This window comes from Stenella coeruleoalba (genome assembly GCF_951394435.1).
Source record: "Stenella coeruleoalba genome assembly, chromosome: 10".
Lineage (NCBI taxonomy): Eukaryota > Metazoa > Chordata > Mammalia > Artiodactyla > Delphinidae > Stenella > Stenella coeruleoalba.
The window spans coordinates 67,973,917-67,986,221 of record NC_137156.1 but is presented as its reverse complement, the minus strand read 5'-3'; the positions used below and the strand labels follow the sequence as shown (position 1 = coordinate 67,986,221).

The following is a 12,305-nucleotide window of genomic DNA, read 5'->3' as shown; positions in this document are numbered from 1 at the left end:
TTTATACAGATTTTTATATAAACAAAAAGTGGCATGGTTGCATTTAATAATGAGCTATAACAAAAGCATTTTCTCACTCCACATAGGGCCAGAGTCCTAAGACGGTGAAATATTAAATTAATAATTGAATTAGGAAATTCATCAAAGGCAGTTACGGTTTCTGAAACCCTATCAGCAGAAAATGAGAATGGATGAATAAATACGGCCCTTTTATAGTGGTCTGGTATGGCCAGGTGGAGACTGTTGTACATTTATGTTTGGCCTAATCAGTCAGCTGCTTGAATATACTTTCCAGAGGAAATACAAAGTCTGAGATCAGAGGTCCTTAGGGATCGAGGCCATCTGCCTTTCTCCGTGTGGAGAAAAGGCACCAGCAGGGACTTGCCTGCTGGGGTCATGTAAAGTCAGGTTGGGATTTCTCATCACACACGCAGGTACAGGTTGTGCTTTCCAGAACAGGGCAAAGTTGGGGAAGGGACCTGGAGCAGCAGAGAGTACAACAGCGCAAATGTGGGTGCAGCAGTTCCCTGGAGTTCTCAAAATGGGGCCCTGGGCCAAAAGCATCAAGTCACCAGAAATCTTGTTAGAAATACAAATTCTCAGGCTCCACTGGATTAAAAACTCAGGGGTTGGGGGGCAGCAGTCTGTGTTTTAATAAGCCCTCCGGGTTGTTCTGATGCCTATTCAAGTGTTAGAACTTCCGTATTAAGCAAAGGAGCTGGTGATGGAAGGATTCAGGGACATTACTTCCTCACTCCCTGCAGTGCTGATAAAGGAAGAAGTTACTAAGAAAAATTGAGAAATCCAAAATGGGACACTGAAGATCAATGTATGCAAAATCAATGTCTCTAAGTTAAACAAATGCTAAGTTCTTCAGATATATCATGTCGTAATTGGTAATACTGATGATTTCAGATCTGCGGAGTTACTTTTATTTTATAAAACCAATATTCCTGAAGTGACACCTTGTTATTCATTCAACAAACATTTGTCCTGTGACATAACCAGCTGCCTACTTCTGTACAAAATATTTATCTATGCCTAAATTTCTGCATTTATGAAATGGTAATGGTGGTTAACATTCCTCTTCAGTGTCACTGTGCCCTAGCTCTTGGGAAGTGCTCAATGAATGTTAGTTTTGATTTTCATCTTCATGAACCCACCATGTCTCAGGCATGGGTTCTAAGAAATAAAAGCACAAGAAATGGTCCTGGCCCCAATAACTCATCATCTGGTAGAGGAGGCAGGGATAACAGCTAACACAGCTCAGCATGGGCAGTGCTTAGATGGGGCACACACAGAAAGTGGCCTGGGGTCTGAGTAGTCTACAGACAACAGAGGTTGTTAGAGAGACATAGTGCTGTAAAAACTTAAGAAACGTTTTTACTCTTTGATACAACAATTACAGGTGAGAGATTTACCTAAAAAAGTAACTTAAAATGGATATGTTTTTTGTAATGTTAACAGCAAAAATTTGGAATGAACCTAAGTTCCTAAAACTATGAGACTGGGAATTCCCTGGTGGTCCAGTGGTTAGGAGTTGGCAGACTTGGTGCTTTCACTGCCATGGGCCCCAGTTCGATCCCTGGTTGGGGAACTAAGATCCCTCAAGCTACAGGGCACAGCCAAAAAACAAATAAACAAACAAAAAAACCAAAAGCCCCACAAAACCTAGGAGTCTGATTAAATACACTGTGGTCCAAGCTATGCAGTGGAATACCACGTAGCCTCTAAACTGACAGTGTGGTGCAGAGAAGCATTAACTGACACGAAGGATAGTGATGACAAGGTGCTACTAAAAAAGGGAGATTAAAAACCAATATACGCAATGGTTCCAAAAAAACCAATGTACACAATGATTCCATTTTTTAACTTAAAAAACTCTATGCATTGGGAAAAAAAGACGTGCCTAGCCCCTCTCCCCCACAAGTTACTAACAGTACAATCATGAGTTATATCTTTTCACTATAGCTTATTTGCATTTTAATTATTCTATATTAAATAAGTATTGTTTTTATAATTAGAAGAAGTATTTATAGTAGGTGGTAAGAAGTAGGGGAGGAGTTAATAGAGCCAAAGCTGTGGAAAGCACAACTAGAACCAAGACCAAAAAGTCAATTGGACTTTAATGATTAAAAAGTTATTCGAGAGAGCAATGTCAACAAAAGTGGGTGCACAATATACATTAGACTGAACTGATAGGAGGGTGGGAAGTGGAAATGTGGGGATGAAAAGAGTAGACTACTCTTTTAAAATATGTAATGGCAAAGGGAAGCAGCAGCAAGATTTTTTTAACCAGGGACAACGAGGTTTACATGGCTTGCTGGATATCAGTTATTCATGACAGTCTTATTGGAGGAAAAAATGCTACCCATCAGCTGAGTCTTGATGTGTGAGCCAAATGAGCTCCAACTTAGTCTTCCACAAAGCTAACCTTCCTTATTCAGTGTTAGTGATGGTTAAGTACAGCCCAGCTCTTCTTTAAGTAGACTCAGATGACCCATGGTGCAGTTGCACAATGTCATCTACTTCTTGGTAACCAGGTTCTCTCATCAGGCAGTTGTGCATTTTGCACAATTAGAAGGCACATGTTGTGCCAACATAGAAAAGCAACAGTTCTTTTCTGTTTGAAGTTATTATTTCCTGAAGTTCTGAAGGCAATAGAGCTTCACACTCTAAAAATGGATTCTTATCTTAAATACTATTTACTCAAGATAGAGAGCATCTATGAAAAACCTAGAACTAGCATCATACTTCAGTGAAACACTGAATGCTCTCCCCTAAGGTTAAGAACAAGGCAAGGAAAAAAAAAAAAAAAAAGAATAACAAGGCAAGGATGTCTACTTTTATCACTCTTATTTAACATCAGACCAGAGGTCCTAGCCAGTGCAATGAGGCAAGAAAAAGAAATAAGAGGCTTACAGATTAGAAAGGAAGGAATAAAACTGTGTCTTTTCACAGGTGATAGGATTATCTAAATATAAAATCACAAGGAATCTACAAAAAAGCTTCTAGAACTAATAAGTGAGTTTAGCAAGGGTGGAGGATACTATGTTAATGTACAAAGCAATTGTATTTCTATATAATAGCAACAAACAACTGAAAATTTAAAATTTTAAATCAGAATAATTTATAATAGCACCAAAAAGCCCAGAAAATACTTACATATAAATCTAACAACATGTGCAAGATCTGTATGCTGAAACTACAAAACATTAATGAAAGAAATCAAAGAACACCTAAATAAATGGAGAGATATACTGTCTTCAAGGACTAGAAGTATTTATTAAGTACTATTAAGATATCAGTTTTCCCAATTTGATCGATCTATAGATTACAATGCAATCCCAATCAAAATCCAAGCAGGAATTTTTATAGATACTGACATGCTGATTCTAAGATTTATAAGAAAAGGAACTGGAATAGCTAATACAATATTGAAAAAAAAAACAAAGTTAGAGGATTCACACAACCTAATTTTAAGACTATAAAGCTACCATAATAAAGACTACGTGGTATGGTGACAGATTAGACATATAGATCAATGGAAAGACTAGTGAATCCAGGAAGAGAACCACATGCCTGTGGTCAATTGATTTTCAACAAAGAATATAGTCTTTTCAACAAAAGGTGCTGGACATCCACATGGAAAAAGGAAAAATAAAAAGCCTTGACCCATACTTCACACCTATACAAACATTACCTCAAAACAGATCATAGATCTAAATGTAAAATTATAAACCTTCTAGAAGAAACAAAAGAGAAAAATTTTATGGTCCTGGGTTAGGCAAAGAGTTCTCATATATGATCCCAAAAGCACGATCCATACAAGAAAAATAATGATCAATTGGACTGCATAAAAATTAAAAACTTTTGTTCTGTGAAAAACATTGTTTAGCAAATGAAAAGACAAGCTAAGAGAAAATATTGGTAAATCATATATTCAACAAAGGACTTATGTTCAGAATGTATAAAGAACCCTAAAAACTCAACAATAAGAAAACAAACAGCCCAATTAAAAATGAACACAAGTTTTGAATAAAATCATTTCACCAAAGAAGATACAAAGATAGCAAATAAGCACATTAAAAGACGTTCGGCATCATTAGTCATTAGGGAAGTGAAAATTAAAACCACAGTGATATACAACTACACACCTATTAGAATGGCTAAAATAAACAAAGAGATAATATCAAATTCTGATGAGTATATGGATCAACTGGAACTTTCACACACTGCTGTAGGGATTTCAAAATGGTATAGTCACTTTGGAAAACAGTTTGATAGCTTATAAAGTTAAATATACATTTACCACAATATCCAACAATCCTACTCCTAGGTATTTACCTAAGAAAAATGGAAGTCTATATATTCATACAAAACCTGTAAAGAAAAGTTTTTCAGAAGCTTTATTCATAATCACCAAAAAGTGTAAATAACCCAAATGTCTTTCAAATGGTGAATGAATAAACTGCAATGGCATACTACTCAGCAATAGAAAAACTGATACATTTAACAAAATGGATAAATCTCTCAAAGGCATTATGTTAAGTGAAAGAAGTCAGTCTCAAAAGGCTACATACAGTCTACATGATTCCCTTTACATGACATTCTGGAAAAGGCACACATAGTGAAGGAGAATAGATCAATGCCTGCCATGGTTAAAGGGAAGGGAAGGGTTTGACTACAAAGGGGCAGCAAGATGGAATTTTTAGGAATTAAAAAAATCTTGACTGTGGTAGTGGTTACATGACTTTATGTGTTTACCAAAATTTACAGAGTTGTAAGTCCCAAAGACTGAATTTTACTCTTTGTAAATTTAAAAATTACTGTTTGCCTGGTCTGTTCCTCACTGTTACAGTCACTCACTCTAAGAGCACTGGTTCATCCCAGAATCACAGGGTTGGGAGGGAGCTTAGTGGGGAACTGGTTATAGTCCCCAAGCCAAAGTAGAAATTTCTCCTCGAGGCCTACAGGGAGCTTCTGTTTGAGAACCACCAGCAAAGAGGAACTCCCCATCTCTGAAAGCAGGCCAGCTTACAGTAAATAACTTGTTACTAGCAAATTATTTCTTTTATTAGCTAAAATTGGCTTTTCTACCACTGTTTTCTACCTATTGTTCCTAATCCTATTCCCTGGAGCTCTAGATAAAAGGGCAGGGGCCATCTCCTCCACCTTAGGGGTGGCAGAAGAACTGCACAGAGGGACAACCTGAAGTCAGTCAGAAGCCAAGGGCTTACACCTCATGGACCCACCCCTCTGTGCAGGAGTCTGTGAAATTCTAGGCTATGAGAAGTCATCTGGTCTGGGCTCTAGCCTTAGAAATGCCCAGACCACACACACTGGGGAACCTCCAGAGAGAAGAGACAACACTCCCAGGACCTCATCCTGAATGAAGCTGGGAGGTTACAGTCTGTCATTCTCTCCTTGATCAGAAAGTTCCTTTCACATATGTTCAATTCCTTTCCTCTGATTCTTTTCTGGCCTCTAACTTCATGAAGAAAATCCACAAATCAATTCTGGCCAGTAAGTAAAGGAAACCCTTGAACAGGACGGCCAAGTTACAGCCTACTTCCGCTGGAACTATAGCCAGGCATCTGGATCACGTGCCTGGGCAAAAGGGGTCCATTCCAGGGGAGAGCACCCTTAACACTGCCAGGTGTTGTCTTACCTGTTTGAAGTTGCCATTTTTCCTTTGCTCCCAGTCCATCATGTCATGAAAGATTGGAATCATGATATTCCGCACTTCTGGCTGTGGGACCAGTGTCACACCCAGAAAAGGACCAATCATTCCCGGAATAAAGTGGATCTTATGTTCACCTGAACAGCAAAACCCAACAGATATTAGTTTATGCTTGCTTTGCTCCTTCCATAGAAGCTTCCCAAGTGGGGCCACAACACATGATTTGATCTTCACTGGAAGCATCTGAGAGCATAGCAAGCTCTCCCCTATAGATTTCTGAGATACCCGCTTCTCTTGGCTTTTTAGAGTTCATGGATTAAACTGGCCCAGTACAGTTAAAACAAACTTTCAACAGGCACAAATTCTTTCCAAAGAATTTACTGGGAGGTTCTACAAACTATCTGAAAATCATTCTGAGGTCAAGCAACAGAGTTCACTACTCTAGACAGAATAGGATTTCTGAGTACACTGTAATAGTTTCAGATAATCTGTTCATAGTGTTTATTTAGCAAGGAAAATTCATCTATTTCTGCTTAAACACAATGCACTATCCCTGGGGTTTCTGCCTCTAGCCCAGGGGCATTTAAGTGATAAGGATGTTCAGTCCCAGGTCCAGCCACTAGTGATCTGAAATCCATAGGCCTCTTCACTGCCTGTGCTCAAGTGTGCCCAAGAGGCCCCCTCCTGAGTTACCAGGAGCCTCCTACACAGCCCTACCCTGACAGACTGGCTGAGAGACTCTCTGTGCACCCTCCAACCCCCACCCCTTGTCTTCACACTGCATTTTTGATGGTAGCGTTACATTTATTCAGACCAGCTTGGCTCATCCCTCAGTTTTCTTAATGAGGCCTTTCCATGGGAAGTGTGTGGTGTGACTCTTCCTGTGATTAGCTTGTCATTTGGGGCATGCTCCCAGAAGCCAAGGCCAGTCTTGAAGACCATGGGAGAACTTTTCTTTGTAATGGTAAAGCGAGTGAACCATCTTCCAGAGCTCTGCTTTCTGTCCTTCAGAGACTAAGGGGACAAACTGTGGACCTGTGCAGTGACTGTTATGGTCAAGTAGAACTAGAAAATGTCATTTCCACCCAAAACAATGAAGCAGGAATGGCTTTATCAGGCAAGTTTGACATGTTTTTTGATTTCTTCCATGTTAAAAGCCTATTTAAAGAGCAACTGTTAGCTCTGAGGCAGATTCTGCGTATTCCAATCTTGGTATATGGTACAGTTGCTAGTCCCATGTGTTCCTGGGAATTTCAGAGTCATCTTCGGGGTTAAAATCTATACCTGGACCATGCTGGATGCAGGGAGTAAGAGTACTGAAGCTAGAAAGCTGGTTTGGGGAAACGCATCTCCATTCATGGACGGAAGGCCCTAGTGTGGGCAGGAATGCCTTGCACCTTGCCTGCTGCCTCTAGAGCTGTGACTGGGATGGTTAATGGAGAACGATAAGATTTTATGGCCATCATTCCTAAGACTTCAGAGCCATGAGCTTAGTTGAAAGCAGCCTTCACTAGGAAGAAGAGCAGCAGCTTCTCAATCATCCTGACAGGCCACTAAGAAGCCTATAGTATCAGAGAATGGCCCACCTAGTCACCAGGGCAATCCAAGGATTCTACCAAAACCTGACAATCTGAGATCCAAACCAGTGGATCTTAGAGAAGCTGTAAAGAAAGGAGATGAAGATCAATCTCACCGAGGCTGCAATTCCTTTCTTACACGCAATTGGCAGCAGGAACCTCGTCTGGATGCCTGAATACCAGAGACCCAAGAAGTGTTTCAATCTTTTTTAAAATGAATAGCTGCCCTTGCTCATGTGCTGACTATCTCCAAGATCTATGCTTGTGGGCCTGTATCATCTGGACTGGGACATGAAGAGCACAGAGGACCTTATAGTCTTATAGCCTCATCTTCTTTTTTTCCTTTTGACTTTTGTTCTCAAAAAAGGGATTGTGCATATGTATTACTGGGGTCTTATTTCTCAGCTTAACTCTCCCTGCCAAGGGCTTTGTGCACATGTGCTACACTATACCATCCATCTGAGGTGTTATGTTAAAGATATGTAAAGATCTCTTGGGTCTGAATTAACATTCACAAAACCTGGGGGAAGTAATTAGTCTTGTCACTTTTTATTTGGCTATGCAATATGTGTAAGGGAAAAATATGGAGAAAAGACCTACCCAAATTCTGCCACATGCTGAACAGTTCATAAGCCATCATCACACGCATGTCCCCATACCTGGGAATAGAACACAGGAACCAGCTATTAGTGGGAGAAGGTTCAGGAAGATGGGGCTACAAACCCCAGGAGGCCAGTACTTCAGCACTGTTTCTAAAGCTTCCCAAAATACTAAGTTTTTTGGCTCTCAGCTGAATTCTTATACTTGGCTCCTTGGGAGGCTACCTCAGTGAGAACCATGTGGACTTCTTAAGAAGCCCCTTATGGAAACATAACCCCATCTGGGCACATGGTAGGAAGATGAATAAGAGACATATGGCTTACTTATCTAGAATCTTCTTCCTCTTGGTGGAAGTAATGATTTCTAGCTGAAGGCTTGGCTGATTTATGAACAGAACTGCCAGGCTAAAATAAGAATTCCACACCTAGAGAGAGAGAGAGAGAAAGAGGAAATATGTGAAAGCCTGAGTCCTTAACCTTGCAAGGAGAGATTCTAAATATATGCATGTAGCGCAGAATTCATTTTACAGTGTTAAGATCTTGATTTTTAAAAAAATATCTTTGCAAACAGGACTCCCCCCCCCCCCCCCCCCCGCTTTCTTGACTTCCCTGAAACCAGTAGTGTTGATTCTGGACTAGAAAACAAACTCATGGATGTCTGGCTCCCAACACCTCCAACAGGGGTCTTCTAGGTCATACTCTAATTACTAGCAAGCTTGGAAACTGTTTGATACTATGAACATATTAAGAAAGCCCCCAGCCACCTAGCAGACACCTAGCTGAATCCTTCTCAAATTCCTGACCTACAAACTTGTGAGCAAAATAAAATGGTTGTTTTAAGTAAAACAAAAACGAAACAGTGAGCTTGGTTTCTGGCTTTCTAGGGTTATTACAAAGACAGTGATGGATTTTAGGAGCTCCTACCTTAAAGTCGAAGTCTGTCTCTGTGAAATTCTTGTGCAGTGCAGAAGACAGGTACTGGACTGTAGTGACTATAATACTGCAGTAAGGGAACAAGGTGTTGGCAGAGTTAAAAGACTAATGATGGCATCCTATGGCTTAGCATCAACCGTCTATGGCCCGTGTGCAAACTTCTAGAGTACAACTAGCTCTCGTGTAAGATGTGACTTTAAATGAGAGAGAGAGATGGCACAAACCCCACAAAAAACCCATCTTGGAGAAATGCCCCACCAGTTGGTTCTAGACCTAGCTCTGCCATTACCTGGCCTTGGTACTACTTCTCTCTGGGCCCCAGTTTCCCTGCCTATAAAAGGAGGGGAGTGAGGTTTAATGGTTCTTCAAGGTTTCTTCCAGTTCAAAGAGTGATTCTAGTATTTTGGGGACCTTGGATAATGAACATATATTATGACCACCAGAGGACTTAGAGTAGCATTCTATTATTTTACTTGATAATAATGGTTTATAGTTATTAAACCTCTACTTTTAACATATACTATTATTTTCATGTATAAGTCATTTGATTTCAGCCTTTGATCTAGAATATCACTTTCACTTTTCACCTGGGCACATTTAAGGGGCAATGGGAGGCTGATTTGCTAGAACCAAGGGCACAGGTCAAGGGAGGGAGAAAGTGAGGTGGGACAGGCAGGTAAGGGTTTGATTACAGAGGGTGTTGGATGCCTGGCAAAGGAGCTTACATCCAAAGCCTTGGTGCAGAAGAGGGGCAAGGCAAAAACAGTGCATTAGAGAGACTAGTTACCAGCAAACAAATTTGAAAAGTAAAAGCTTTGAAGGAAGAGGCTGCTCCTGCAGAATGGGCTGGAGAGGGCCTGACTAGAGCTAAGAGAAACAAGAGGGGATCAAATGGAAAATCCACTATTTAAGGAAATATCTGTGCAACTCTGTTTAAAACCCTTCTTCTGTTCTGTATAAAATGTTTGCAGTTTTGAAAAAAGAAAAAAGAGTGCTATAAAAGGTACAAAGTAGAAAGACCATGCTGACACCTTGGTAATATAGCTAACATAAATAATTTCACCACACTGCATAAGGTCAACATGAAAGGCAGATCAGAGGGAGCAGGCAGTAGACTAGAGAGTGGAGGCCAAGTGGCCTTCTCCCACAAGCACCTTACCACCCACATTACTTGTCTGGTTTGTCAGTTAGAAGCACAGCGTAGAAATATGAATGGGGCAGACAATTTGGGGTCAGCCTGAGTGTGAATTCTGTGGCCAGCATTAGAAGTGGTCAAACAGAGCCTCACAGCCAGGTCTCAGGTGGGTAATTAGCACTTGTTGTGGGAGGCAAGCACTGTCTGGCAGACAACACAAATCAAATCAAGAGGAGGCCTTGGGATACTGCCTGAAATTACAGAGCAACAGAGGCCAATGAACAGGCCCTCCTCAAGGAGGAACCCTTCTCTGGGTATTATATTTCTCATTCTTAAAAGTTCCTTTTCTATCCTTACCATGACATCGTCTGCCAGGCACTTAGATTCCAGTTTTAAACTATCTTTGACTATTCCTTCTCCGTGAACTTTGGTAAATGGCCAAGTCCTGCTGATTGTGCCTCCAAACATTTTCACATTTGCCCTCTCCTCTCTGTCCCCATGGCTTTGACCTTGATTTCTGACTTGCTTTTTCTCTCACACATATACACACTCTCCTTTGTCTGGGAACAGTTCTGTGGATGCTGGTGCAGGGCCCTTCCACACTCACTTGCTTGTGAGAAGTCTCATCACCATCCAGTCCCGAGGAAAGACACTCATCTTCATCAGGTTCCGGAACACACAGAAAATCTTCAGCAGAAATTCCTGGTCCAAGAGGAAAATCTGATGTGAGACACCATACCTCTACCACTGCAGCAGACATTTCCTCAACAGGGCTCTCCAGACCTCTAGACCATGAAAATGTATGGGACCAGTAGGTGATACTCTGGTTCCCTTTGTGAGCTGCTTTTCTCTTAGAGGGCTGCATGAGAGTGAGGTCTGGGCACTCTCATAGGTCAGTGCCAAACTGGGTAGAAGAGATGCACTATACCCACTCAGCCCAGTGCCTAATGACCAAAGCACAGGGGGTCCAGCAGAAATGATATCCACCAGAGTCCATCGTTCTCAATCTTTGGGGCATGACCCCTGAGCACTTGACTGTAAGAACTTGCTTTCCTGGATGTTAAGAACGCATTGACAACAGAAGCACTTTAGGGATAGCAGAGTAAGTACCTCCAAAAATATGCTCCTCCATGAAAGCAATGAGAACAGTCACAAAGACTGGTTAATGAAAGGCTTGCAACAATAAGAAATGTTACTTAAGAAAAATGGTTGAATCTCAGTAGGAAAAGTGAGCTTTATTGTGTTTTAACTTTCCCCATTCCCATCCCCTCTCTCTCCCTATCTTCAGGGTATCCTTGAAAACAAGCAGCTGTAGAACCATGGTAGTAGTAAAACCCAGCACCCTAGCAGTCACTAGAAGGGACAAAATGGTTTTGGAGCTCCCCAAAAAGTGCCATCCCAAGAGAATTGTTACTGTTTGATCTGTTAGGCAGCAACCTGGGAAAGCCCCATTCAGAGGGCTTAATTGACTGGACTCAGAGTTCACTAAGTGAGAAAAGCCTTATCCGTACTGCAGCTGTTGAAAACATCATCCATAATAATTTAACATCCCAGCTGCAAGAAGCAATCATATCAATTGGGACAAACAAGAGAGTGGCCAAAACACTTAAAAGAAAAATATGGGTAATGAGACATACACTTGGGGCTTTGAAAAGCTCTGACATATTCCTAGGAATCTAGAAGGCCACATATGTGTGCAGGGCTGTACACATCCCCAGAAAAGACCTAAGAAGCCTAATCTGTCACCTCTGGCTGACTTTGAGGCTCTATGCAAGCAAGAAGTGAAGGCTAAGGCAGCAACGTAAACTGCTGAAGCACTGAAGGTGAGCCCCAACCCCACACAGAGACACTTAGTGAAGTGGAAGACTCATTGATTTAAGGTGTTTAAGGAAATCTCTGTCTAGTTATTAGCTTATCATTAAGCTAACTGAATGAAAACTTCAGGGGCTGCACACAACAAAAGATGCAGACATTAAAGAATTAGTCCAGGAAAGTCACTAAACAAACAAATATCAACAACAAAAATGAAACAACAACAAACCCTGGGGATGTGGGCAGGGGGAAGGGAATCTGATTACCAGACTTGCTACATTATTTAAATTGTCCAGTTTTCAACAAAGAAATTATAAGATGTGAAATGAAACAGGAAATTATGGAAACATACATAAGACAGATATAAAACAAATAGCAAAATGGCAGGTGTAAATCCTCTTACTGGTAATTACAACAAATGTAAATGGGTTAAGCATTCCAATCAAAAGGCAGAGACAGGAAGAATGGATTAAAAAATGAACATGATCCAATTGTATGTTATCTACAAGATACATAAATACTTCAGATTCAAAGACACAAATATATTGAATGTAAAAGGATAGACA

At 40.7% G+C, this 12,305-nt stretch overlaps 1 protein-coding gene across 11 annotated transcripts in view; it reads right to left on the bottom strand.

Annotated features, from left to right (window-relative positions):
- DOCK3 (dedicator of cytokinesis 3) overlaps positions 1-12,305 on the bottom strand; it is a 408,834-nt gene that overhangs the window by 43,654 nt on the left and 352,875 nt on the right. For all 11 annotated transcript variants that reach the window (XR_013830244.1, XM_079934759.1, XM_079934762.1 and 8 more), the window contains 5 exons: positions 10,535-10,629; positions 8,784-8,859; positions 8,184-8,284; positions 7,861-7,919; positions 5,672-5,820 (listed from right to left, as the gene is read on the bottom strand). Coding sequence is in view for 10 of the 11 variants with exons in the window: in XM_079934759.1 (XP_079790885.1) it covers positions 5,672-5,820; positions 7,861-7,919; positions 8,184-8,284; positions 8,784-8,859; positions 10,535-10,629 (480 nt within the window). In the remaining variant the exon portion in view is untranslated. The remainder of the gene's footprint in view (positions 1-5,671; positions 5,821-7,860; positions 7,920-8,183; positions 8,285-8,783; positions 8,860-10,534; positions 10,630-12,305) is intronic.